Here is a 23,620-nt window from a genome sequence, read left to right as displayed (position 1 = left end):
TTACTCTTATCCAAGGCTTTCCCTAGGAAATATCTAACTCCTCCTAACCCAGTCCTCAGCTGCTGAAGGTCTCTTGGTGATGCCAATTAGTTATTACCTGAATACAATCACAAGCGACGAGGCTCGGATAATCCTTCGATTAAGGGACTCATCCCTACAACGGTTAGGACTCAAACAAGAGCTACGCAATAGGGTCAAATCCAACACTCTGAGATTATTCAACCCTGATCACATGTGACCTTAACGTATTCACCTAACAGCTAACTCCCATCACTCAAAGCCCACATAGCACAAATCAAACAACATTTGGATAAAAAGGAAACAATCTCAAGCAACTCTATCCTCGTACAGAAAAACTGAACTAGCATACAATGCTAAACTCGTATTATCAGGCATAATCTAAACATGCCATCCTACTGCTGTCTACTCAATTCTAGCATGCAACTTTTTCATATACTGAAGCACATAAAGCAGGCACATAAGGCATCACTCCTAGATCCTTAGTCCTATTCTAGCATGCTGTTCTACAGGAACTGATAAACATAAATAAACTTGTATGGGTACATTGGGTAATACTTACTTGAGCTCGGCCGGTCGCGCACATCACACACTTCGTTCCTTCTTTAAAACTCTTTACTTAGCTTTTCAGAAAATATTTTCTTCTTTAAAAGCTTTTAATCCCTTGATTTGAGTTCAGACACCCCCCGAGGGCGTGTCCGAATCCCTCAAACCAAGGCTCTGATACCAACTTGTAACACCCCAAAAATACGAGCCAAAACATTCATTTTTAAAACGTACGCTTAGCCAAAACATTAGGAATAAAACGTTCAACGATCATATCATTTCACAAAAGATATTGCATGTCTGAAAACATTTTTATAAAAACAGAAACGTGTCAGAGTACAAATCCCCAGGTGATATCATAATGCGGAATATGAGCATGTGTGTGATGTACCGCTACCGCGCTAGCTCTTTCCCCTTCGAAGAAGAGGTACCTGAAATCAAAACTGAAAACTGTAAGCACGAAGTTTAGTGAGTTCCCCCATCATACCACATACCATACAATCACATATTATACATATTGCCAGGCATTTCTGGGGTGCCCGGACTACCCGGTACGACCATTCTGGGGTGCCGACCTACCCGTGTCAAGCCATTCTGGGGTACTAACTACCCATGTCAAGCCATTCTGGGGTGCTGACTACCCATCGGTCCTAACAACCGATCCTCGGGGACTATTTCACCCCTACTGCTACTGTCACATATATCATAACATAACATATTATCAGACATATCTGGGGTGTCCGATCTACCCTTCGGTCCTAACGACCGAACTTGGGGACTATTCCCCTCCTACTACCACTATCACATATCATGCCAGCATATAAACATATCATCGCATACTATCAAACATATCTGGGGTGTCTGACCTACCTTTCGGTCCTAACAACCGAACTCTACGATTATCACATATACATATCATGTCAGCATGTAACATATCAGGTAGTAGCAAACCTAGATGATATCACGAGGACAATCATCTAACATACAACTCCTACTGGTGGGCCGACATTGTGACCGTAGACCCACCTCTACTGGAAGGTAACTCACTTCGTAGTAGCTGCTGATCTGTGTGGGAATGGTCTGTCTGTTGCTGCTGCTCCGGAAGTCCTCCGGCTGCAATTCCCACCAAACACTTAGTCAAATACTATTAACCGACCTCAGGGTAAACTGACCATTTACCCTTAACCAAACCATGAGTTAAAGTCAAAGTCATCTTCCAGTTGACATAACTCGCTGAGTTGGCCTATCAACTCGCCGAGCCCCTTACCCTTTGTCCGACCACTATCCCGTCTCTACTCGTCGAGTTTGGCATTGACTCGAAGAGTTTGCCTTCTAAGCTAAAGGCCAATAGTCCTTCATCCTACTCGCCGAGTTGTATGAACAACTCGCCGAGTTCTTCTTCATCCGAAGAACACTTTATGCTGAGACTCGCCGAGCTGTATGAAGAACTCGCCGAGTCTGTTCTTGAGGCAAGAAGATTGCCCTGAACTCGCCGGGTCATGGCATTGACTCGCCGAGTCTGGCTTCCAGCCCACTGAGTCACACCCTAGGACTCACTACTGCAACCTGCAAACACGAAAAGGGGGAAAACTCGGGGACTCGCGACTCGATTCGCCGAGTCCGAGGGACGACTCGCCGAGTCGTCCACATGCAATTACTATACACTCGATTTTTATTGAATCCAGCTCATGCCATTCACAGATATGGGTTTCTAGGGCATGGATTACACGTAAAGTTTCCAACTTTACGTGTAGAATTGCATAGAATGGGGATTAAAAGCGAAATAAGGGCTAAGAAGGTAGATCAAGGACATTCAAGCAATTTACTCCCATAAAGGTTATAGATCTGAGCTTCTGGAGCTCAAACGTGACTAGTTCTAGTGGATAATCAACCTATTATGAATTCTACTTCATGCACAAGCTTGGAAAAAGGTTCAAGAAGAGCTCAAAAGATGCTCTAATGGGGTTTTAAGCATACAAACAAAATGGAGCTGAGATATACCTCAGAGAACTCTGAAATAGCACCAAGATATCTGGTCTCCTTCTTCTCTTCTTGATCCACTCACCTTCTTCTCCTAAAATCTTCAAGGAATCACTCTAATCACTTCAATCTCACAAGAAACGAGTTAGGGTTTGATGTAGGGCGCTCTGAGGGTGAAAGGGGGCGAGCTTGGGCCGCACAAGCTAGCTTAAATAGGGGGCAAACCCTTGAAGTTAGGGTTTCATCAGACAGCGGGGACTCGCCGAGTCCAGGATATGGACTCACCGAGTCGCCAACTTAAAGGTGTTCCGGATCTCGTCTCTACTCGGCGAGTCGGACCTCCAACTCGCCGAGTCCAAGGCTAAAAAAAATGAAAAATACTAAGATAAATTTTACGTACCGGGAACCAGGTGCTACAAACTAATAATATATAGGTTGGACGAATTCTATGGGAAGCCCATAAGGAATTCATCCAAGGGATATGTTAAAGGAGTCCATGGGCTGCTTAGGGCCTAAGCAGTCAGATTAGGGTTTCCTAGTTGCAAACCCTAATAGCCTACATGTATATAAAGGACCCTTATGCCCCAAAAACGTAGCTAAATGTTCCTTTAGGTTTTTCGGTTATTTTTTTTGCCTCCCCTCTCTTCTCACCTTCATCCAGTTGCTTAGTGGTGTTTGTGACTCAATTAGAGGTGCAACACTTGAGGCACTAACTTTCTGAAACCAATCAAAGCAAGGAATTGATTGTTATTGTTATATAACAATCAAATGTAATTACTAAACCCTTATTTCAGTTCATGATATGTTAGATCTAGGGTTTATGGCTTTTGATAATCAATTGCATGTTCATTAGACAAACCAGATCCACAACTATTAGGGTTTGCATGTACACCATAGGAATGATGTAGTGCTCAAAACCCACCAATAACACCTTATAACACCAAGGGAGAAATGGTGTTCATGGTGTTATAACACCTTTAAAGAAGGTTAAGGGAAGAAAAATAAAAAGAGATGAAATGTGCACCCAATCAATGTTTCCGTTTCAATATGTTATAACGCCAACAAGATATGTTATAACACCAACGGGGAAATGGTCTTCATGATGTTATGATCATGTTATGATATGAGGGTGCCACATAGCCAATAATGGCTTTTTGTGTACCCCAATGCTCTTATAGGCCCTTCTTGTAGTAAGGAATGAATGTATTTTCTACCACTTTTCACATCTATTTTTTCTATTATTGTGCACACAGATTTAATACACATTCAATTTCTTGTCTTACCAAAAATACTACAAACACGACGTAAGCTTTAATACAACACACTGTTTCTTTTCTTTCCAAAAATACTAAGACCATATGTAGTGCTGATCAAGTCTATGACAAGACGGAACTGCAGGGTTACAAAAGCAGTAATTGGTAAGCATGTGAATACAGCTATCGGGGTCAAAATCCGTGAATTGTCGTGACCAAATACAAGGTATAATGTTGCACCAAAAGCTACTACCATCGATGTCGTTGAGATGAACAACATTGCCAACCCAATTATCAACTTTGAAGGCAACTTGAAAAGAAAATCCTGCTCAGCAAAACGTGCTGTGAGAATCGACAAAAACATTAACAACGAAGTTACAGATGCAAATAACGATATGGCATCTGATATCGCAAATATTGTGAAGGCCTTTGCGTGACTAAAGATTGGAATTCCCTTTTCCTGATTGTTTCCTCCTGGCACTGTAATAGCAGCTGCAAACATAATGGTGGTGATCAATGCTGCTGTAATTGTGTAAGACTCTGCAGTCGCCTTCATCCATTTTTCTCCCTCAATCACCAACTCTTTATGTTCTCTTGTAAACACCATTTGAGGTGTTTCGTGAAACGAGTTTTTTTGTACGACGTTTAGAGGACACACAAATCTTTCAACTTCCTACAACATTAAAAATATGTCAACTATATATATGCTACACAAAATAATTTTGAATGTGAGATTATGCCTACCTTAAACCACTGTAATTCACGTTGTATTTGTAAAGCAGCACCCGATATAAGATTCAGTTTATTGGCAGGTGCCAATCTTCCCGCGAGATGCAAGAGGTTATTTCCAAAGGAATCTTTGATCGTTCTATAAATATTTTTATGTTCACTCATTTGATACAAAAGGTTGTAAACCTTTTCTGAGCGATTTATCACGGCGTACTGAATAAAGTTGTGCCCATTTTCATTGACACTCCAAACTGCATTTGGGAATTCACTTATAATGCTGCTTACAACCACACATGCATCTAGTCTTGTGGCTTCAAAGATGGGATTCGTGTAATAGTGATGGTAGCAGCGGGAGTCTTTGCATGACTTTATCTTTGAACATGCATCAACTAACAATCTGTAAGCATCTTGATGAATTTGAACTCTCTTTTTGATGAATGGTCGCTCTGAAAACATAGACCCAAATGAGAATCTCAAACAAAGATAACTTTTTTTTCTTCCTTGCATTTTTGGTTATGAGATGTTGTTAATTAGCTTTTTGTTCATCTTACCTAAAATCTTAAATATGGGTGGGAAATGCAAAACAATCCAAACAGCTCCTGCATTACATGATAGAAAGCTTGTAAGAATCATGTGGTTATATGGAAAGTGAAACATATGATTAAAAGTTTCTAAAACACGTTATTTGTGAGTGCAATATAAAATATTAATTATTGAACAAAGAGTAAATTACACAAATGGTCCTTATGGTTTGGTATAACTTGTGCATTTGGTCCCTAACTTAGTTTTATTAACTCGAAAGATCATTACTATATGTTTCTGTTACATATATGGTCCTTACTGTTTGTTTTTGTTACGCGGTTGGTCCTATCTTACCAAAAAAGAGTATTATTTAAATATGGAAAATTAGTATGATAGGTAAGGTAAGATGAGGGGATGAGGTTGGGAGTGTGTTTATTTAAATAAATTAAAATTTCAAGGGCAAAGTAATATTTTAGGTAAGACAGGGACCAAGCGCGTAACAAAAACAAACAATAAGGACCTCACAAATTAAAAAAATAAGTTAGTGACCAAACATGCAAATTACCCTGTACCCTAAGGACCATTCGTGTAATTTAATCTTGAACAAAATATTAGCTCATGACCTACCGGTATAGAATAAGCGGATTATCTTTCCAACCCACGAACCACATAACGGGACACATCTGAAAACCATATAATTAAACGAGGTTTCCAGAAATCTGGTTACTCTGAAAAGTATTATATAAGTCCCTTCCACATACAAAATTAGTGTACATCGTTAGAGAGGCCTTAATTATAATAAATTTAGCAGGTATAATATTGAAACATGAGTATCAAGATACATATAAACAAACCTATATATTCTTCCAATATACTGAGTTCACATGGGAAATTTTGAGCTAGAGCCACCATTACCGCGTCACCATGCAACGCTTTGTACTTCCGCATCATCTTACGTGCCAAACCTACATATATATACTCCAAAGTTAACACTACCATCTATGTTGATACGCTTTTTAGTTTTACTATTGGATTAATCTGAATCCAATAGAATATACACTTACGAAAATCTTTAGAAGAAATAGCAGTGACTAAAAGGTCATCACCACTTGTGCCAGAAAACAGAGCATCACCAATTGAGCTGGAAAACTTCTCCTTTTCAGCGTTGATGTGAAGCAACAGTTGATTAGAAGTCTCTGTATGCATATTAGAAAGAGCTACGGCTAGTGGTGTATGACCCTCGTTGTCCACGGCCAACAACAAATCTCGGTTTTTTTCCACCAAGACATTAACAGCTTCGGTGTTGCCAACAATAGCAGCAACATGAAGAAGTGTGCTTCCATCTGAATTCCGCACATCTATTGGTGTGTTTTCGGGTATCAGTTTCAACAATTTCTCTAAGAGTTCTGACTTCTTGGTAGTACCCACTGCTACATGGAGTACTGTGTTCTCATTATTGGTGATCTTGTCTATCACTGTAATTTGTCCAGTCTTCAAAATCACATGAACTAAATTCCACTTCCCTGCTACAGTAGCCTGGTACACGATTTGATGAAGTTCTGCTCTTTTTTTATCTTGTTCATCTAAATTTTCATTTTAACACAAAGGTATAAGGATTTCAAATATATAAGATCCATATAATAATAATAACTAGAAAGGTTACCCCGCTACGCGGGGCCAAATGTTTTCATTGTTGTTGCCGAATCGATAAATATGAAAGACGTAGAAAGTGCAAGTATGAAAAGTTCGGGCTTTGCCCCGAATCGTTTTTTTCATGTTTTTATGAAAAAATGTAAAAGTTTTGACTGCAAGGATCAGAAGTGTCAAAACGGCTAAAGAATTAAAATGATAGGAATTAGCAAATTTTTAGAAAATGAATCAAATTTGTCAAACCGTTAAACATTTGTGGTCAAACTTTAAATATTAAAAAGTTCCTAAAAAGTGTAAAAATATTGATTGCAAGAACTAAAAGTGCCAAAATAGTTAAAGAATGAGGAGGAAAATGCAGGGAACAATTCTGCCAAAAAAAATGATAAGTTTAGTATTCATTTTCTTGAGAACTTTAATATATATATATATATATATATATATATATATATATATATATATATATATATATATATATATATATATATATTATCTAGTTTTAGCAATTTATTTAAATCAATAACTTAAATGATATATGGAAAAGCAAAGAAGAGACTGTACCTTCAACTTGCTCTTGTGGAAGAACATGAGCCGGACCATATTTGGTCTGCAGTTGTAGAAGAGCAGCAGGACCATAGATAGTCTGCAGTTCATCCCATACATCTTTTGCACTGAAATCAGATGCATTTCTCTGTAGATGAAGTTTTTCTGTAAGACGATTTAAAACATACCCGAGTGTTTCTTTAGAAAGAGAACCAAAGATCCAACTCTTGACTAGGGCATCTGATTTTCCCCACGGCGTGTGATGGTCACTCGCTTTCTCCTTTCCGCAAACACTGATTTTAGGTTTGAAGAATGTTCCATCGATGAAACCACACATACCATAACTCCCTAAAAGACATAGCATTTGTGTTTTCCACATACTATACTCATCCCTACAACTCAACTTCAAGGTAACAAGATTTGGGGCACAAACATGTGTGGGGTATGGGTATTCTTCTCCAACTTCCACCATCACATATGGATTAGACTCGTTAGAGCTTGAGCTTGCCATCTTGCTATCTTCTTTTTTTCTTTCAGTCAATGCTCCTTCCATCTTTCTACTATTTAAGCCACAAAGCTGAAATTGCCTTGTGCACTACTAAATGTGAAGCATTGACAATTAATGGTGGGTCCTGTTTCATATCAACAATAATGAAATTTTGGCCTTGCATTAGAAAGTACTGGAGTGCATTCCAATTATTAATTTCAAAAATCACCCCGTATATGTTATTAAAAATAACAATTATTGATTTAAAATATATATGTTATTAAAAATAAAAATAATAATGTAGGTGTTAGTTTTAAATGATAATTTTAGAGAAATTTTATAGCTATTTTGCATGATCACTTTTCACTTTATAGCTAAAAATTAGAAAATATACCAAAATAGCCTTAGAAACGGTAGCTTATTAGAGAAACCTATGGTCAAGTAAGTTGACTACGGTCAACAATATTGGGTTGACAAGTAGACTACTATTTCATAAGAACGAGCTACTGTTTTGTAGTCCCTAAGGAAACCGTAAAGCCTACTATTTCCATTTTTTTTATTTACTTTTTTTATGCTAGCTTCTACACTTTTAAATATAAGAGCAACTAAGTGTGAGACCCGTATATTATACGGGTTGATTTAAAAAAAAAAAATTAAACTTAAAGTATAAAAATAAAATATTTTTAATGTACAACTTAAAAATAAAAAAGAAAGAAACGTATTTATTACAATTTAATATCATATATATAATATTTAATACTTTACATATATGTATATGACTTTAATTAAAAATTAAAACAAATCAAAAATTGACAAGTGGATAATATTTATTTCAAAATTATCACAAAATGATAAGTGTTAAAATTCATGAGAGATTGATAAGTGGTAAAAAAAACCTTCATTTATTAAGAAACATGTGCTAATTTTTGATAAAAAGAAAAACAAGAAAAGAGGAAATCGTAGACTCCATATGAAACCTATGGACCTATGGTGTGAAGAATAAAACTTATGGTGTGAAGTAATGCACATTTTGTGCTGCTTGTACATCATAGGTTTCATAAGAACCTATTGTTTTCATAAATTTTTTTTAAAAATTTCATTATAAGTTGTATAATTATTAAATTTCGTTAAAACTTGTACAAATTGTTGTTGCCATTTATATGATCTACAATTTGAAATTATATGCCAATTAGAAATTCGCTTTGTGATCAAATATCTTTTTTCTCGTTACACTATTTGAACTTTAAAAAATCTACCAAAATATATATAAAAAGCAAGTACAAAATATAATGCATTAATAAGAAAGACAAGTAAATTGTTATTTTATTCATTTATCCCTCTTTTGTAATCTGGTAGAGAAAGGGAAAACAAGTTGATTAAGTTATTATTAAGTTTGTTTTGCTATTTTATAGAAATTAACATATAGAAATCGATTAAGTATTATTGTATGTGTTTAGTTTTTAGTATTTTTTTATTTATGATATGCTTTTTAATATTTACTGATTATTTAATTTTCAGCATGCAAACAAATGAATGATAGCTATTGTATCGGTTTAAGCGTCTTGTAAAACTATACTGCAAGTGCTTCATCGTTTAGACGCATCACGTCATGAATAATTCACGATGACTAGCTTCGGTCATTGGTTGGATGTACCAGTCCAGACAGGCGATCCGTTACTTATTCGCAGACTATTACTTTATCAATTGCGATTGACTCCTCAAATGGACGTGGTAGATATCTCGGCATAGGTTGTCATCCGGTCCCGTGTGGAGTTTTTTTTTTTTTTTTTTTTTTTTTTTTTGGTCGGTGTCCGAAATCAAGAGTAGAATTCTGCATTTTTTATAAAAGAGAATGGTAATACATTTCTACTATTTAAGCTACAAAGCTAACCGCCAAATGTGAAGTATTGACAATAATGTTAGGTTCTGTTTCATATCAACAATAATGCACTTCTGGCCTTTCATTAGAAACTATGCAAGTGAACCACAAGTATTGATTTAAAATATCATCATGTATATGTTACTAAAAATAAAAATAACAATATTTCTATTTGTTTTAAATGATAATTTTCGGAAAAAAAAATTACTAATCTAGCAATTTTCCCGATCACTTTTCACTTTATAGCCAAAAATTAGAAAATATACCCAAATCGCCTTAGAAATCATAGGTTATTAGAGAAACCTATGGTCAATGTAAGTTGACTACGGTCAACGATATTGGGTTGCAACTAGACTATTATTTCAGAAGAATGAGTGTAACATCCCAAAAATATAAAGCAAAAAATTCATTTTTGATATAGCAATTTATAGAAAACATGATCGAGTTATTTCATTTCATAAAAAGTCATAGATCATAAGTCTCAAAACCATGTCATCACATAGTAACAATGTCAGAGTACAAATCCCAAAAATCTCGTATGCGGAAATCGTGTGTGTGTGATGCGCTGCTACCGTACCGGCTCATTTCCCTTCGAAGAAGAAGGACTTGAAACAAAAATTGAAACGGTAAGCACAAAGTTTAGTGAGCTCCCCCATCATATCAGATATCATACAACAAACATACTTTCATGCATATATGGGTGCCCGGCCTACCTTGTTGAGCATATCTGGATGCTCAACCTACCCTTGTCAGGCATACCAGGGTGCCCGACCTACCCCTTGTCAAGCATATCTAGGTGCTCGACCTACCTGCCAGGCATATCTGGGTGCCCGACCTACACTCTGGTTATTTCAACCGGCTACGGGGACTATTTCACTCCTACCACTATCACATAATAACATAGAATATCATACTGTCAGACATATATGGGTGCCCAACCTATCCTATCGGTATATCTCAACCGGGTCCGGGGACTAATCCCCTATCTACCACTATCACATAATCACATAGCATACTAGAACATAAAGCATAACAGATAGTGGAATACCAGAAAATTATCACAAAGACAATCATCTTAACAAACAACTCCTACTAGTGGGCCGACATTGTGGCCTTAGACCCGCTTCTACTAGAAGGTAACTCACCTCAATGTCGTGAAGTAGCTGAACTGTCATCGGTGTTGGGTCAACTCTCCTCAAACTCCTACACATAACATCTCTTTAATTACTCTTTAAAACTTATAACCCCTTTAAGGGTCAATTATGGTCAATGGACAAGTCAAAGGTCAACACTCTGGTCAAAGTCAACCTTCTGGTCCAAGTCAACATTCTGGTTGACTCGATTTGCCGAGTTGGTCCCTCAACTCGTCGAGTTCTATGATTCTTAGAATCTCGACCTTGCGATCTAACTCATTGAGTTTCTCCTCATGACAAAATCGGGACTTTCTGTTTGAACGGGTCGAGTCCTTCCTTGGACTCGTCGAGTTTTCCTTCATACAGAGTCGGGGTATTTCACTCACAACTCGTCGAGTTCATCCTTGAACTCGTCGAGTTCCTCTTCATGTATGTTAAGACATTTTGCTCATCAACTCGCCGAGTTCATCCTTGAACTCGTCAAGTTCCTCTTCACTCAAATCGGGCCATTTTGCTATCAACTCCCCGAGTTCATCCTTGGAGTCGTCGAGTTCTTTGATCTTCAAGTCCATAAACACATCCAACTCGTTGAGTCGTCTTCTAGACGCAAAAAAATTGTTCAGTAACAGAAAAAGGTTAGGAACCACAAGCCAACTCGTCGAGTCCTATGAACGACTCGTCGAGTCCCCAATAGTCTAAATCCATATAGTCGATTTTAGTCAGTCTTAATTCATCCAAAACATAGACCTGGCCTCCTAGGGTATATATACCACGTAAAGTTACAAACTTTACGTTCATGCATAGGCTATTTAGCTCAAATAGCCCTAAAAAGTGGTTCATATGATGCATGGGACTCCCATAGCCATAAAGTTGACACCTTTATGCCATGGAGTCCCTCAAAGGCTCTGGATCTGAAGTCTTAGCCCCAAACATGCTTGCATCCATTAATGGTTCCAAAAATGGTTCCTTAAAGCCCTAAACTATTCCTTAAAGGGATCTAATAGATGAATAGATACGGTATAGACTTTATACCTCATATGAGCTGGAAATGTAGCACAAACTCTGGATCTAATTGCCTGCTCTTGAAAACCCAAGCTTTCCTCTTCCTTCTTAAGCTTCAAATCACCAAGAACACATAAAAAATGCTCAAGAACACTCAAAATGGATTAGGTTTTCATGAATAAGGCTTGGAGATGATGGAGGTTGTAGTTGAGGCCAGTTAAGGTGTTTAAATAGGGTGCAAACCCCAAAAATTAGGGTTTCACTCTAGCAGCCCTACTCGTCGAGTCGATACCTCTTGACTCGTCGAGTAGGCTTCAATTTCGCGTCCAATCCTTCGTTCCTACTCGACGAGTCTGGGGCCTCCAACTCATCGAGTCCCTTTGCAAAAATGAAAGTTGTAATTAAAAATACATACCAGGAACCGAGCGTTACAAATCTCCCCCGCTTATTTTAGACTTCTTCCTCGAAGTATGTTGCATCTAGAAATAGCTCGGGGTAGTGCTCCCTTATCTCGTCCTCCGGCTCCTAATTCATTTCTGAGTCCTTGCAATGCTTCCATTGCACCTTCACCAACTCGACCTTCTTGTTCCTCAGATCCTTCGTCTTCCTATCGAGGATTCTGGCTACTGCCGCTCGATGTACTTAAGGCTGTCATCCACCTAAATATCCTCTAGAGGTACCACCGCGGAGTCATCTACCAGGCACTTCTACAGCTGGGAGATATGAAAGGTGTTGTGGGTCTGACTAAGCTCGGCTGGCAGATCCAGCCTATATGCCACCTTGCACACCCGTGCTACAACCCTGAAAGGACTAATGTACCTAGGGCCCAAATTGCCCCGCTTCCTGAACTGGATGAAACCTTTCCAAGGTGACACCTTCAGGAGAACCATATCCCGAACCTGGAATTCCAGGTCCGATCGACGTCTGTCGGCATAGCTCTTCTGCCAACTCTGAGCAGTATGAAGCTTGCTCCTGACCTGTTGTATCCTCTTCGTCGTCTTGAGTACCACTTCGGTACTCCCCATGACCCTCTGTCCAACCTCGCCCCAGCATATTGGGGTTCTGCACTTCCTCCCGTATAACATCTCGAAGGGAGGATGGTCGATACTCACGTGGTAGCTATTATTGTAGGAAAATTCTGCCAAGGGATGGTAAATATCCCAGTTACCACTGAAGTCTAGGACGCATGCCCGCAACATATCCTCCATATTATGGATGGTCCGCTCACTTTGACCATCCATCTGCGGGTGAAAAGCCATGCTAAACTACAGACGAGTACCCAACTCGTTGTGAAACTTCTTCCAGAATCTGGAAGTGAACCATACATCTCTATCTGAAATCATGGAGACTGGCACTCTGTGTCGAGCTACTACCTCTCTGATGTATATATCGGCTAGCTTCTCGGCCGAAATGCTCTCTTGGATCAGAATGAAATGGGCACTCTTGTTCAACCGATCCATGATGACTCAAATGAAATCCACTCCCCATGCGGTCCTCTGAAGCTTTGTGATGAGATCCATAGTAATATCCTCCCACTTCCATACAGTAATATCCAATGGTTGTGTCCTGTCATGAGGCCTCTGGTGTTCGGCCTTGACCTTCCTGCAGGTCAGGCATATCTTGACGTACCAGGCTACATCCCGCTTCATCCAGGGCCACCAATACTCTGGACGAAGATCCCTATACATCTTCGTCACCCCGGGATGGATGGAAAATCTGGACTTGTGCACCTCCTCCATCAGGATCTGGCGCACACCACCTGCATATACAGAACCTACACTCGACGGTGAAGTGTTAATTTCTCACGGCTATCATAGTCGAAGGAGTAAATCTGGCCCACAATACGCTCACTCTTCCAGCGTTCCTCCTTCATAACCTCCTATTGGGCCTCCCGGATCTTCTCTAGAAGCAGAGTCACCACTGTCATCCTCAAGCAAATGTCTCTGATCGGGGCTGCCTTGCGGCTAAGCACATCGGCCACAACATTGGCCTTCCCCGGGTTGTAAAGGATCTCACAGTCATAGTCCTTCACCACATCTAGCCACTAACGCTACCTCATGTTCAGATTCAGTTGATCCATGAGGTACCTCAAACTCTTGTGGTCCGTGTAAATGGTACATCAGACCCCATAGAATCTTGAGGGAAAAAACAACCGCCCCCAACTCCAAATCATGTGTTGGGTAGTTCTCCTCGTGAGGCTTCACCTGCCTCAAGGCGTAAGCGATGATGTGCCCTATCTGCATCAATATCGCGCCCAAACCCGAGATGTATGTGTCATAGTATACTACGAAATCCTCCATTCCCTATGGCAAGGCTAAGATAGGCGTCTCGCACAACCTCCGTCTCAGCGTCTCGAATGCTTCCTGCTGCTCAGGCCCACATCAAAAGACAACGACCTTCTTTGTCAGTCGGGTCGAGGGTACTGCTATCTTGGAGAAATCCTGTATGAATCTCCGGTATTAGCCTGATATCCCGAGCAAAACTTCGAATATCAGATGGACACTTCGGAACCTCCCATCTCATTACGGCCTCCACATTGGCCAGGTCGACCAGAATCCCGTTCTGGTTGACAAGGTACCCCAAAAAATGCACCTCGTGTAACCAGAACTTACACTTAGAGAACATGGCATACAAGATCTCCCTCCTCATGGTATCCATCACCTCCCGCAAGTGCTCCTCGTGTTGCTCCTGCATCTTGGAGTAAACCAAGATGTCATCTATAAAGACTATCACAGACAAATCCAACATCAGTCTTTATACGCAGTTCATGAGATTCATAAATGTGGCAGGGGAATTGGTAAGCCCAAAGGGCATTACCACGAACTCGTAGTGGCCATAGCAAGTCCGGAAAGCAGTCTTCTGTACATCTTTATCTCTGACTCGCATCTGGTGGTTGCCTGATCGCAAATGTATCTTAGAAAACCAAGATGCCCCCTATATTAGGTCGAAGAGATCATCAATCCTTGGGAGTGGGTAACGGTTCTTCACTGTTAGCTTGTTTAGCTCCTGGTAGTCTATACACATCCAATGTGACCCGTCTTTCTTCTTCACAAATAGGATCGGGGCTCCCGAAGGCGAAGTGTTCGGCCTAATGAATCCCTTGTCTAACAGATCTTGCAGCTGTGTAGACAACTCCTGCATCTCGGGAGGAGCCAACTGATATGGTGCCTTGGCTGTCGGAGCCGCACCAGGGACTAGGTCGATCCTGAACTCCACTTGTATCTCCGGAGGTATTCCAGGAAGCTCCTCTAGAAATACGTCTGGATACTCTCGCACCATTGGCACATCACTCACAGTCACCTTACCTGCCTCTCGGGTATCCATAACATAGGTGACATACCATATGCAACCCTGCTGAAGGTAGCGCCTAGACCTCGCTGCCGAACACATAGTTGGTCTGTGATGCAGTCTCTCGTCCTGAACCACCAGCTCTCCCCTACTTGGGGTCCTGATACGTATCAACTGTTGCACACAGTCGATCACTTCCCTATTATGGCTCAGTCAATCCATCTTGATGATGACCTTATTCCTAAGCAACTGAATGGGAACCAAATCCACGAGGTATCGCTCGTCATACTACCTCAACACGCAATCTCTGAAAACCTCTGATGCCCGGACAGATCGGTCGTCAGCAATCTCGACCTCTAGAGGATAATCCAACATCCCTAAAGACTCAGAGAACCTCTTTCTAAGTGTAAGAGAGATAAATGATGGGTAGCCCCCGAATCGAATAACACAGGTACTGGGATACCGTTCACATGGAACTATCCTAAACACACCACATAAAACATAGAGCATAAATATCATAACCAACATGTAATAAGAGTTAGGGAAAAGAAAACATACCTGTCACCACATCCTATGCGGCACGCGCCTCCTCTGTGGCCAACTGGAAGGATCGGCTCCTCACCACTTAAGCATGTGGCTTGCCCTGTTGGCCATCCATGATCCGCAGGGTTGTTGGAGCTGGCGCCACCACTGGAGCTGCTAGTACCAATCTCGGGTAGTTGGCCTTTTTATGGCCCTTCTGATTGCAATGAAAGCAAATCAGGTCTGATGTATAGAAGGGAGGGGTAGGGGTTGTATAATTCTTGCTAAAGTGCCCGATCTTGCCTCACTTGTAGAATCCCGAGCCCCCAGCTCTACAAACTCCCTCATGTGGCATGCCGCATTTACCACAGTGACTCCGGCCCGGCTGGCCCTTCGACCTAGAGTCGGATCCCTTGGGTTTCTTCCCTGAAACCCACTAACCTTCCCAGCCTTTGCCTCCTCTTCTGGAGGCTCTCAATGTCAATCTCCCTCTCTCTCGTTGTGGCTATCATGTCCACCAAGGTCGGGCATGCCGAGTAGCTGACATGTTTTCGGATGTCAGCCCTCAACATGTCGTGATACCAAGTCTTCCTCATATCCTTATCCCCTGAATGTTGAGGCACCAGTAAGGCCCTCTCCCTGAACTTGGAGGTAATCTCTGCCAGTGACTCAGTCGTCTGCCTCATATCCATAAACTCCCTGGCCAGTTGTTGAAGCTCTACAGTCGGTGCAAAATCCGCCCTAAACCTGGTCACAAAGTCCAACTACGTCATAGCCTCAATGGATGGGGCTCCCAATGAATCACTGACCGCCTCCCACCAATCTCAAGCTCGATCCCTCAAACATCCTGTAGCATACCGACCTTCGACCCCTTAGGGAAGAAGCTAGACAATTGAGCAGACTCCATGTCTGCAATCCATCTCCTGACCACAATGGGGTCATTCACCTCGTTGAAGTCTGGCGCACCACACCCCCTAAAATCCTTGAAGGAGAGTATGTGTGTCCCATACTAGCTAGATGCCATGTCGCTCCTGAACTCCCTTAGGCACTCCCCCATCAGCTCGATGATCCCTTCCTTGATTGACCCGAAAATCACTAGGGTCGCCTCAAGGATGCCTCTTGTGATCTTAGACGCGATGAACTCGCGTAGTCTGTCATCAACTGGCTCGGAACCTACACCCAAACTTGAACCTGATCTTGACCCAGACCCTAAACCTCCTACTTTGTGATGTATCACCACCATTCTGAAACAAAACACATAATCTTCAGGTTCATACATAACCTCGAGAGGTCTCACACATTCTACAAGTTCCCTGGTTCTATCTCGGCCCTCCTTGACTCGAGTACAGATCCTCTGCTTGCAGTAGTACGGGCCCATACTACCTTCCACATCCATCTATACTTTCCTCAAGGATTTCCATGACTTCACCAATTCCCTTCTACTACTACTGCTCGTTGTTGTAATCCCATCCTAGGCTTACCCTAGGGTAACTCTCCGAACTACTCTCCTCCATCAGTTGCATACGAAATCCCTGCTACCTTTACCTAAATAGCTCGCGAATACCATTACATATCACTAAGACCAAATAATTCTTCGAATGAGAGGTCCTACCCTACAACGGTTGGACTCAAACAAGAGCTTCAAAATAGGGCAAGACCTAACCCTCTGAAATTATTTAGTCCTCACAATATGTAACTTAACGTATTCGTTTATGTAACACCCGAATTTCCAGGGATAATATTTTCAGTATTCATTTTGTGATATGAGGAGTGACTCGACGATTTGGTTCCTTAACTCGTCGAGTAGGGTTGCGTTTTGGTGATGTGTTTAATGAATGGACTCGCCGAGTCAGCGATGCTGAGGAAAACCCTAATTGTCCGGGTGTGTGACCTATTTAAAGGCCCTTATGGCCTTCAATTGCGGCCACACTTCCCTTCAGAGACCTTAATTGATCCAGAGAGCATAGAGAGAAAGAGGTAGCTAATTTTCATCATTTTGGGTGCGTTCTTGCAAGGAAGAAGGAGAGTGTTCAAGCTAAATTGTTGGAGGGGCTCAGATCTACTAATATTACATTCAAAGATGTTGGTTAAGGTATACATATCTACCTGTTTTCATATAGTTATTAGATCTCATGAATTTAGCATTTCTTTACCCTCTTTTAAGTTGAGTTATGATGAAAGTGAAGTCCTCTTGAGGCATAGATATACAATCTGGACCTTGAGAGGTCCCGAGAGTCTCATGATCCCAGCTTTATGCAGTCACATAAGAGTATTGAGCCTAAGGCACCATTATAAGGGTTATTTTATCAAATGGAGCTAGATGTGTGGTGCATGGACACAAAGATTGAACCTTTACATGACCTTTGGGTGCTAGAAGGCCAAATCTATAAGTTAGAGAAACAAATCTGACTTTAGAAGGTTAAATGAGTATTGTCATGGAGGAAACTCGTCGAGTCCATGAGAGGACTCGACAAGTCGGATCGGGTTGCCCTGTGATTCGTGACTAGTGGTTACCCGTCGTGTGAAAGGTTAAATTGACGAGTCGAGTGAGGCCTTAGGAGGATTCAGAGGACACGCATGGACTCGCCGAGTCACCCGAGTACACTTGACGAGTCTGGTCAAAGTTGGACCATTAATTGGAGTTAACTTCCGTTAATCTTAGGGTTTTGGATCAAAATGATTCAAGAGAGGACATGGAAGGGTAGAATGGTCTTCTACCCATTCTTTAGAGATGAGAACATAAAGAGAGTATTGATTAGAGATATTATCATTTTTATATGAGGAGGCTAGATCGGGGATATCGAGAACGAGAGTATACTAGACATCATTCGAGGTGAGTCTTCTCACTATACGTTACCTATAGTGGTATTTATGTGTGACCGAAAGGTCTTATGCACTTACTTGAGTTATGCATTTTGTCTATGTGATATTATGTTATGTGTTATTGTAGACCGGACCGGAAGGTCCAACGATATATGAGGCCGGAAGGCTCAACCAGACCAGACCACAAGGTCCAACAAGCTAGACCGGACTAGAGGGTCCAACGAGCTACGGGACTGGAGGGTCCCGCTGAGACACATAGGCCGGAGGGTCCTACAGAGTATAGCCTCGAGTGGCGAATTTGTTGTATGTGGTATTTTGGGGATGATCTGTACACACTGATAAAGTATTATGTATTATGTATTTGAGATTCTGGGATATGTTTTATTGAGATAACATTTGATACATTTGAGTTTTGAGACTACTTATGAGATATGTTATGTTTTAAAAATGAAAAAAATTGTTTCGAAAATTCACGTCGTTACAAGTTGGTATCAGAGCCTTGGTTTGAGGGATTCGGATGCACCTTCGAGCGTATCTGAACTCAAACTGGGGATTTGAGAAAATTTTCATAAAAGAAACAATTCTTTTAAAAGAGTAAAAGATTTTTGAGAAAAGCAGAACGGAGCAATGTGTACGATCAGCCAGCGCTCGAACGGTGATTTCCTAAAATACCCTTACTTTTGTGTTATGAGATGTTATGAGATATTTTATGAGATATTATGCATGCTAGAGATAGGCTAAGTATTTCATATTTTAGGACTAGAGTGGCCTAATTTGTGATGCCTTAACCTATAAGTTGTTGTTATCTGTGATGTGCTTTCGAGTATGTGTTGAGTAAGAGTATCCAGCAGGAATCCTATTTAGAGAGGGATTTGAGTAAAGGAGTAATCTAGGAGAGATACCTAGATGAGAATTGGAGGAGCCTACTGAGAGAGTAGTTAGATGCCCACGTGGGGTAGAGTTGCTTGAGTTCGGTGACACCTGCTGAGTGTGAATAGAGCCAATAAAGTTGTATCCTAGAGTGGTTTTACGTGTTGTTGGAGATTATTCGATGCCCGAATGCTGCTTGCTTCGTGCTTCGTAGAACTCTCGATGATGGGAGTCAGCTACTAAGTGAATATGACGATATTCAGGAGGTAGATGGCTAGCATCATTAGGAGTTCTTCAGCAGCTGGTGGTAGAGAAGAGTGAGAACCTAGGGAGAGCCTAGGGGGTGACCATGGTTAGATGAGTGCGCTGACAGAGTAGAGTATTTCGCTGGTGAGAAAACTCGTGTGACAGAATTGGTGATCAAAAAGGTTGAGCATCTACCTAGAAACTCCGGAATGGTCTGTGTAGAAAGTATGGGTAGATGTGGAAAGTAGTATGGGCCTGTACTACCGAAAGCAGAGGACCCATACTCGATACAGGGGGTATTCCGGAGGATCTAAGTAGCAGATTGAGAGGTGATGGGATGGTTCGAGTACCATGATTTGTAGCAGGTTGAGAGGTGATGTCATGGTTCGAGTACCATGATTTGTAGCAGATTGAGAGGTGATATCATGGTTCGAGTACCATGATTTGTAGCAGATTGAGAGGTGATGTCATGGTTCGAGTACCATGATTTATAGCAGATTGAGAGGTGATTCCATGATTCGAGCACCATGATCTGAGATAGATTCGGAAGAGGTAATGTGGGATGAGTATCATGATTCGTAACAGATAGTGCTTATGCCTTTTTCCAGTTATCACGTTGGTATTGTTTGACTGAGGTTGGATATGATAGAGTCTGAGGGTCGTGTTGTACGAGTTTCGATGAAGCATACCTTAAGAGGGAAATCGGTTTAGTTCTGAGGAATTTATGGTGAGATGCCAGTAGGAGTCACAGGACTCGGGGATGAGTAAGGATGGTATTTGTCACACCCCCAAACCAAGGGTGGCGGAAACGTCTGCGGGTGGAGGACTTCATGTATAGTATCATAACCACAATTTCAATAGTAATTTAAGCAAATACAATCAACATATATATAATTGAAAAAGTTACATCACTTGTATGAATTACATGTTTTAAAATCAATTACAACATGTTGACAAAATATGAAAATTTTGACGCCTTAATGTCCCATCCTCAAAAGCACTTGGTTACCTGTTTAGTGATTCCCTGAGAATACAAGTTGTTTGAAAAAGTGTCAACACAAAGGTTGGTGAGTTCATAAGTTTTTGCTATAAAACCTAATAGAAGTCTTTCTCATGTAAATGTCGCGTTTGTTTCAGAAAAATCCGATATTTTCCTTAAAATCTGTGTAATGTAGCCTTATCACCAAGGCCAAAATGTATAAGTAACCTTTCTTACTTAGTAGAAACGCTATGAGTTTAAATTGATATAAAAAGTGAATTTAAATCAACATAAAACCTATTTAGGTTTTATAAGAATCTCGAAAACTTTATGTATTGTTATCTCCTCATGTGAGTCGCTATAATCATACTATGACTGAATGAACCTGCCACGACGTTTCTCAGGCGCCGCGAAACTGAAATGACATTTGTCACCCGTAGACCTGCAGGTCCCACTATAGCTAGCAGCAAGGTGTGGGGTGTCAAACCCAATATAGATCTATACACAACTATCACGTTCTCCCTCCAGGAGACTCTGATTATAACTACCAGGAATTATATCCCGCACTCGAACGTACAGGAAGAGAGTGCCTCACAATTTAGGTTAACAAGTTTACGTGTAGTGTGCGTGATGGTAAAACCTTTCTGTATGAAGGTACCTTTTTCTACGAGTGTGTTATGTGATGTATCATAAATTATACCTATTTTAGTTTATCCAAAACGTTTGTAATATATAAGAATTCTTTTATGAAAATGCGTTAGTGTTATGAATCCATTAAACTATACTTATTATAGCTTAATATTCATGTTCTAAATGCACAAATAATCTTATCATGAATGACTAAGTTTCAGTTTATGATGAAAAGCTAACAAGGAAACACATTCAATATTTAGAACTTATTGTTATTCACTTTGCTCAACATAATACAAAGTGTTATGAAATTTATATGTTGTTAACTAACTTTAACCTTTCTGCGCTGTTTTAGAAAAGTCATAGAAAAATCATACGAAGTCGAAAACCGAATCCGTAAATTCTGAGAGTTCCCAAAATGTGTCTAGTTTACTCATAATTTTTATCATGATTTTTAATGACCTCAAACTTGGGTGAAAAAGTCCATAATCACAGATTGGTCCGGATTGGTGTTTGAAATGATAGGCAGTTTTGTAAAAATCACCATAAATTGTAGAAAAATCGCATGGAGATTTTCAAGTAGTCATTTTAAAGCTATGAACTTGAACTATTTGCACCTTATACAGTTTTGAAAACAAAAATGTTTAATTTGCCCAAAACAGTCCGTGAATGGAGTTGAACTTTTCTGATGAAGGCTGTTAGAAAAGTTTAGTTGTGTTCTTGGTGTTTTAACTTGTATTCCCCCCCCTAAGAACTTGAGAAAACATGAAAATGTAGGGGTATGAACTCACCTTAAGTGATTTCAGTAGATGACTATTGAATAATGGAAGTGTTTAACTCAAGAACACTTGGAGATGCCTTGAAGATTTTCGAGAATCTAACATCATAGTTATGGAGTTTGTGTAAGCAATCAATGATTTGAGTAGAATGAAGTGAAATAATCACAAGGAGGATGAATTATACTTACCAAGAGTGGAAGAACACTTGATAATCAGCCTTGAATCTCGAATTTGGTAGAGAAAGTTTAACAGAAGAGTGGAGTTGGATCCATGGTGAAATGAGAGCAAATGAGAGAAGTGAGGAGAGAGGATGTTTTGTTCCAGCTCTGAAAACGTGGGAATGGGTGGTAATTGAGTGTAAGGGACATTGAAGTGACCTGGGTAAGGTGGGGAGGTGTGGCTGGTCATAGAGTGGGTGTGGGGGTGGTTGCTTGTGACATACGATAAGGCAAGGTCAACACTCCACCTTAAATAAATCACCCATTAGATTTTTTTATTATTTAAATAATGATTTTTATGAAAATATGATTAAATTATGAATATTTGGGGCTTATTTTGTTATAATATGAGTTTGGGTGAAAATCCCGCATTAAAATCTCGAAAAACGGGCTTAAAATGTTAAAAATATCAAAAATGGGTGAAAAGCGTCAAAAATCCGAATTTCTGGCCGGAGGTTCGGTCCTTTGGTGTTGGAACCGAGAGAAGGAAAGAAGACCGAGAGAGGGAAAGGAACCGAGAGGAGAAGAGAGAGGATCGAGAGGAGAAGGGAGAGGAGACCGAGAGGCGGAAGGAGCAGAGACCGAGGCTCGGTCTCGGTTACAGGAATTCGGTTCTCTAGTTTCGGCCACAGAGGCTCGGTTCTCATGTCTCGGACAACAGAGGCTCGGTTTCTCATGTCTCGGCCAACAGAGGCTCGGTTTCGGTCCTGGTTACTTTCAGTCCAAGGGGCTCGGCCCTAAGAGGCTTCGGCTCCTTGAGAAGGGTTTCGGTTCCTAAGGTCTATTTTTCTCGTTTTTACCCTGTTTTAAGCCGTTTTTGACTCGGTTAAGGGTCGGGATGGCCCGAAAGACTATAAAAAGTCCAAGGAACTTTTGAGAGAGATTTGAAAGAGATTTCACATACTTGGAGAGATTTGGGAGAGATTTGACATAGGGAGAGATAGAGTGAAAGCGGTTGAGAGAGGTTCCATGCGTGACAATTGTGAGTGTTTGGCTCCGCAACGCAAGGTTCTTGAGCCCCGTTAAGTCATGATTAAGGATCCTACACACTCCCGATGAGTATGCAACATGCTTTTATCAGTTTAGTTCATTGATTAGCACTAAGGCTCAGGAAATTTTAACACAAGAACTTTTCCCAAGTGATGTTTTCCCATTAATATAGCAAGTTATGCAGTAATTACATAACGCAAACCCTAATACACAAGGTTTAATCGAGTTGACCGGTTTGACTTGATGACTTGACTTGACTCTAGATTGACAATTGTCACAGTATTTATGGAGGATTATGGTTTGAGTTGAGCGATCGACCGATAATGGAGATGTCCCCTTCTGTGACCTGAGCGGTGTTATTTATGTTCCTGTAAGAAACAGGAGAGGATATTTTTGGTTACCGAGGATGGGGTGAGCACTGTGGGGTAGCTTTGGTTACGATCTTTCATCGGAGTATATAGGCAGTATGCCTGCCGCGAGGTAAGGATATAACATGAGCAGTTTGTCAGTGGGGACTAAGATGGTCAAGGACTAGG

The 23,620-nt window shown here is 40.6% G+C and overlaps 1 protein-coding gene across 1 annotated transcript; it reads right to left on the bottom strand.

Moving 5' to 3' along the window:
• Positions 1–3,748: 3,748 nt before the first annotated feature.
• Positions 3,749–7,827, bottom strand: LOC145010734 (uncharacterized). Its single transcript, XM_078969254.1, has 7 exons — positions 7,257–7,827; positions 6,113–6,631; positions 5,903–6,013; positions 5,676–5,798; positions 5,078–5,125; positions 4,542–4,972; positions 3,749–4,470 (listed from the first exon to the last, which is right to left on the bottom strand). Exons 1-7 carry the CDS (start codon positions 7,789–7,791, stop codon positions 3,856–3,858), a joined length of 2,382 nt encoding a protein of 793 aa, XP_078825380.1. The 5' UTR covers positions 7,792–7,827; the 3' UTR covers positions 3,749–3,855.
• Between the last annotated feature and the right edge of the window lie 15,793 nt (positions 7,828–23,620).

This window comes from Lactuca saligna, chromosome 8 (genome assembly GCF_052625555.1).
Source record: "Lactuca saligna cultivar CGN05327 chromosome 8, ASM5262555v1, whole genome shotgun sequence".
Lineage (NCBI taxonomy): Eukaryota > Viridiplantae > Streptophyta > Magnoliopsida > Asterales > Asteraceae > Lactuca > Lactuca saligna.
The sequence above is the reverse complement of the archived record's forward strand: the minus strand, read 5'-3'. Positions and strand labels throughout refer to the sequence as shown.

What these genes read in the sequence shown, in the direction of transcription:
- LOC145010734 (XM_078969254.1), bottom strand. Translation starts at nt 7,791, where the DNA reads ATGGAAGGAGCATTGACTGAAAGAAAAAAAGAAGATAGCAAGATGGCA. An exon ending in TCCACAAGAGCAAGTTGAAG is followed by an intron (nt 6,632 to 7,256) that starts GTACAGTCTCTT and finishes ATGAAAATTTAG; the next exon opens with ATGAACAAGATAAAAAAAGA. An exon ending in ACCCATATTTAAGATTTTAG is followed by an intron (nt 4,973 to 5,077) that starts GTAAGATGAACA and finishes CTATGTTTTCAG; the next exon opens with AGCGACCATTCATCAAAAAG.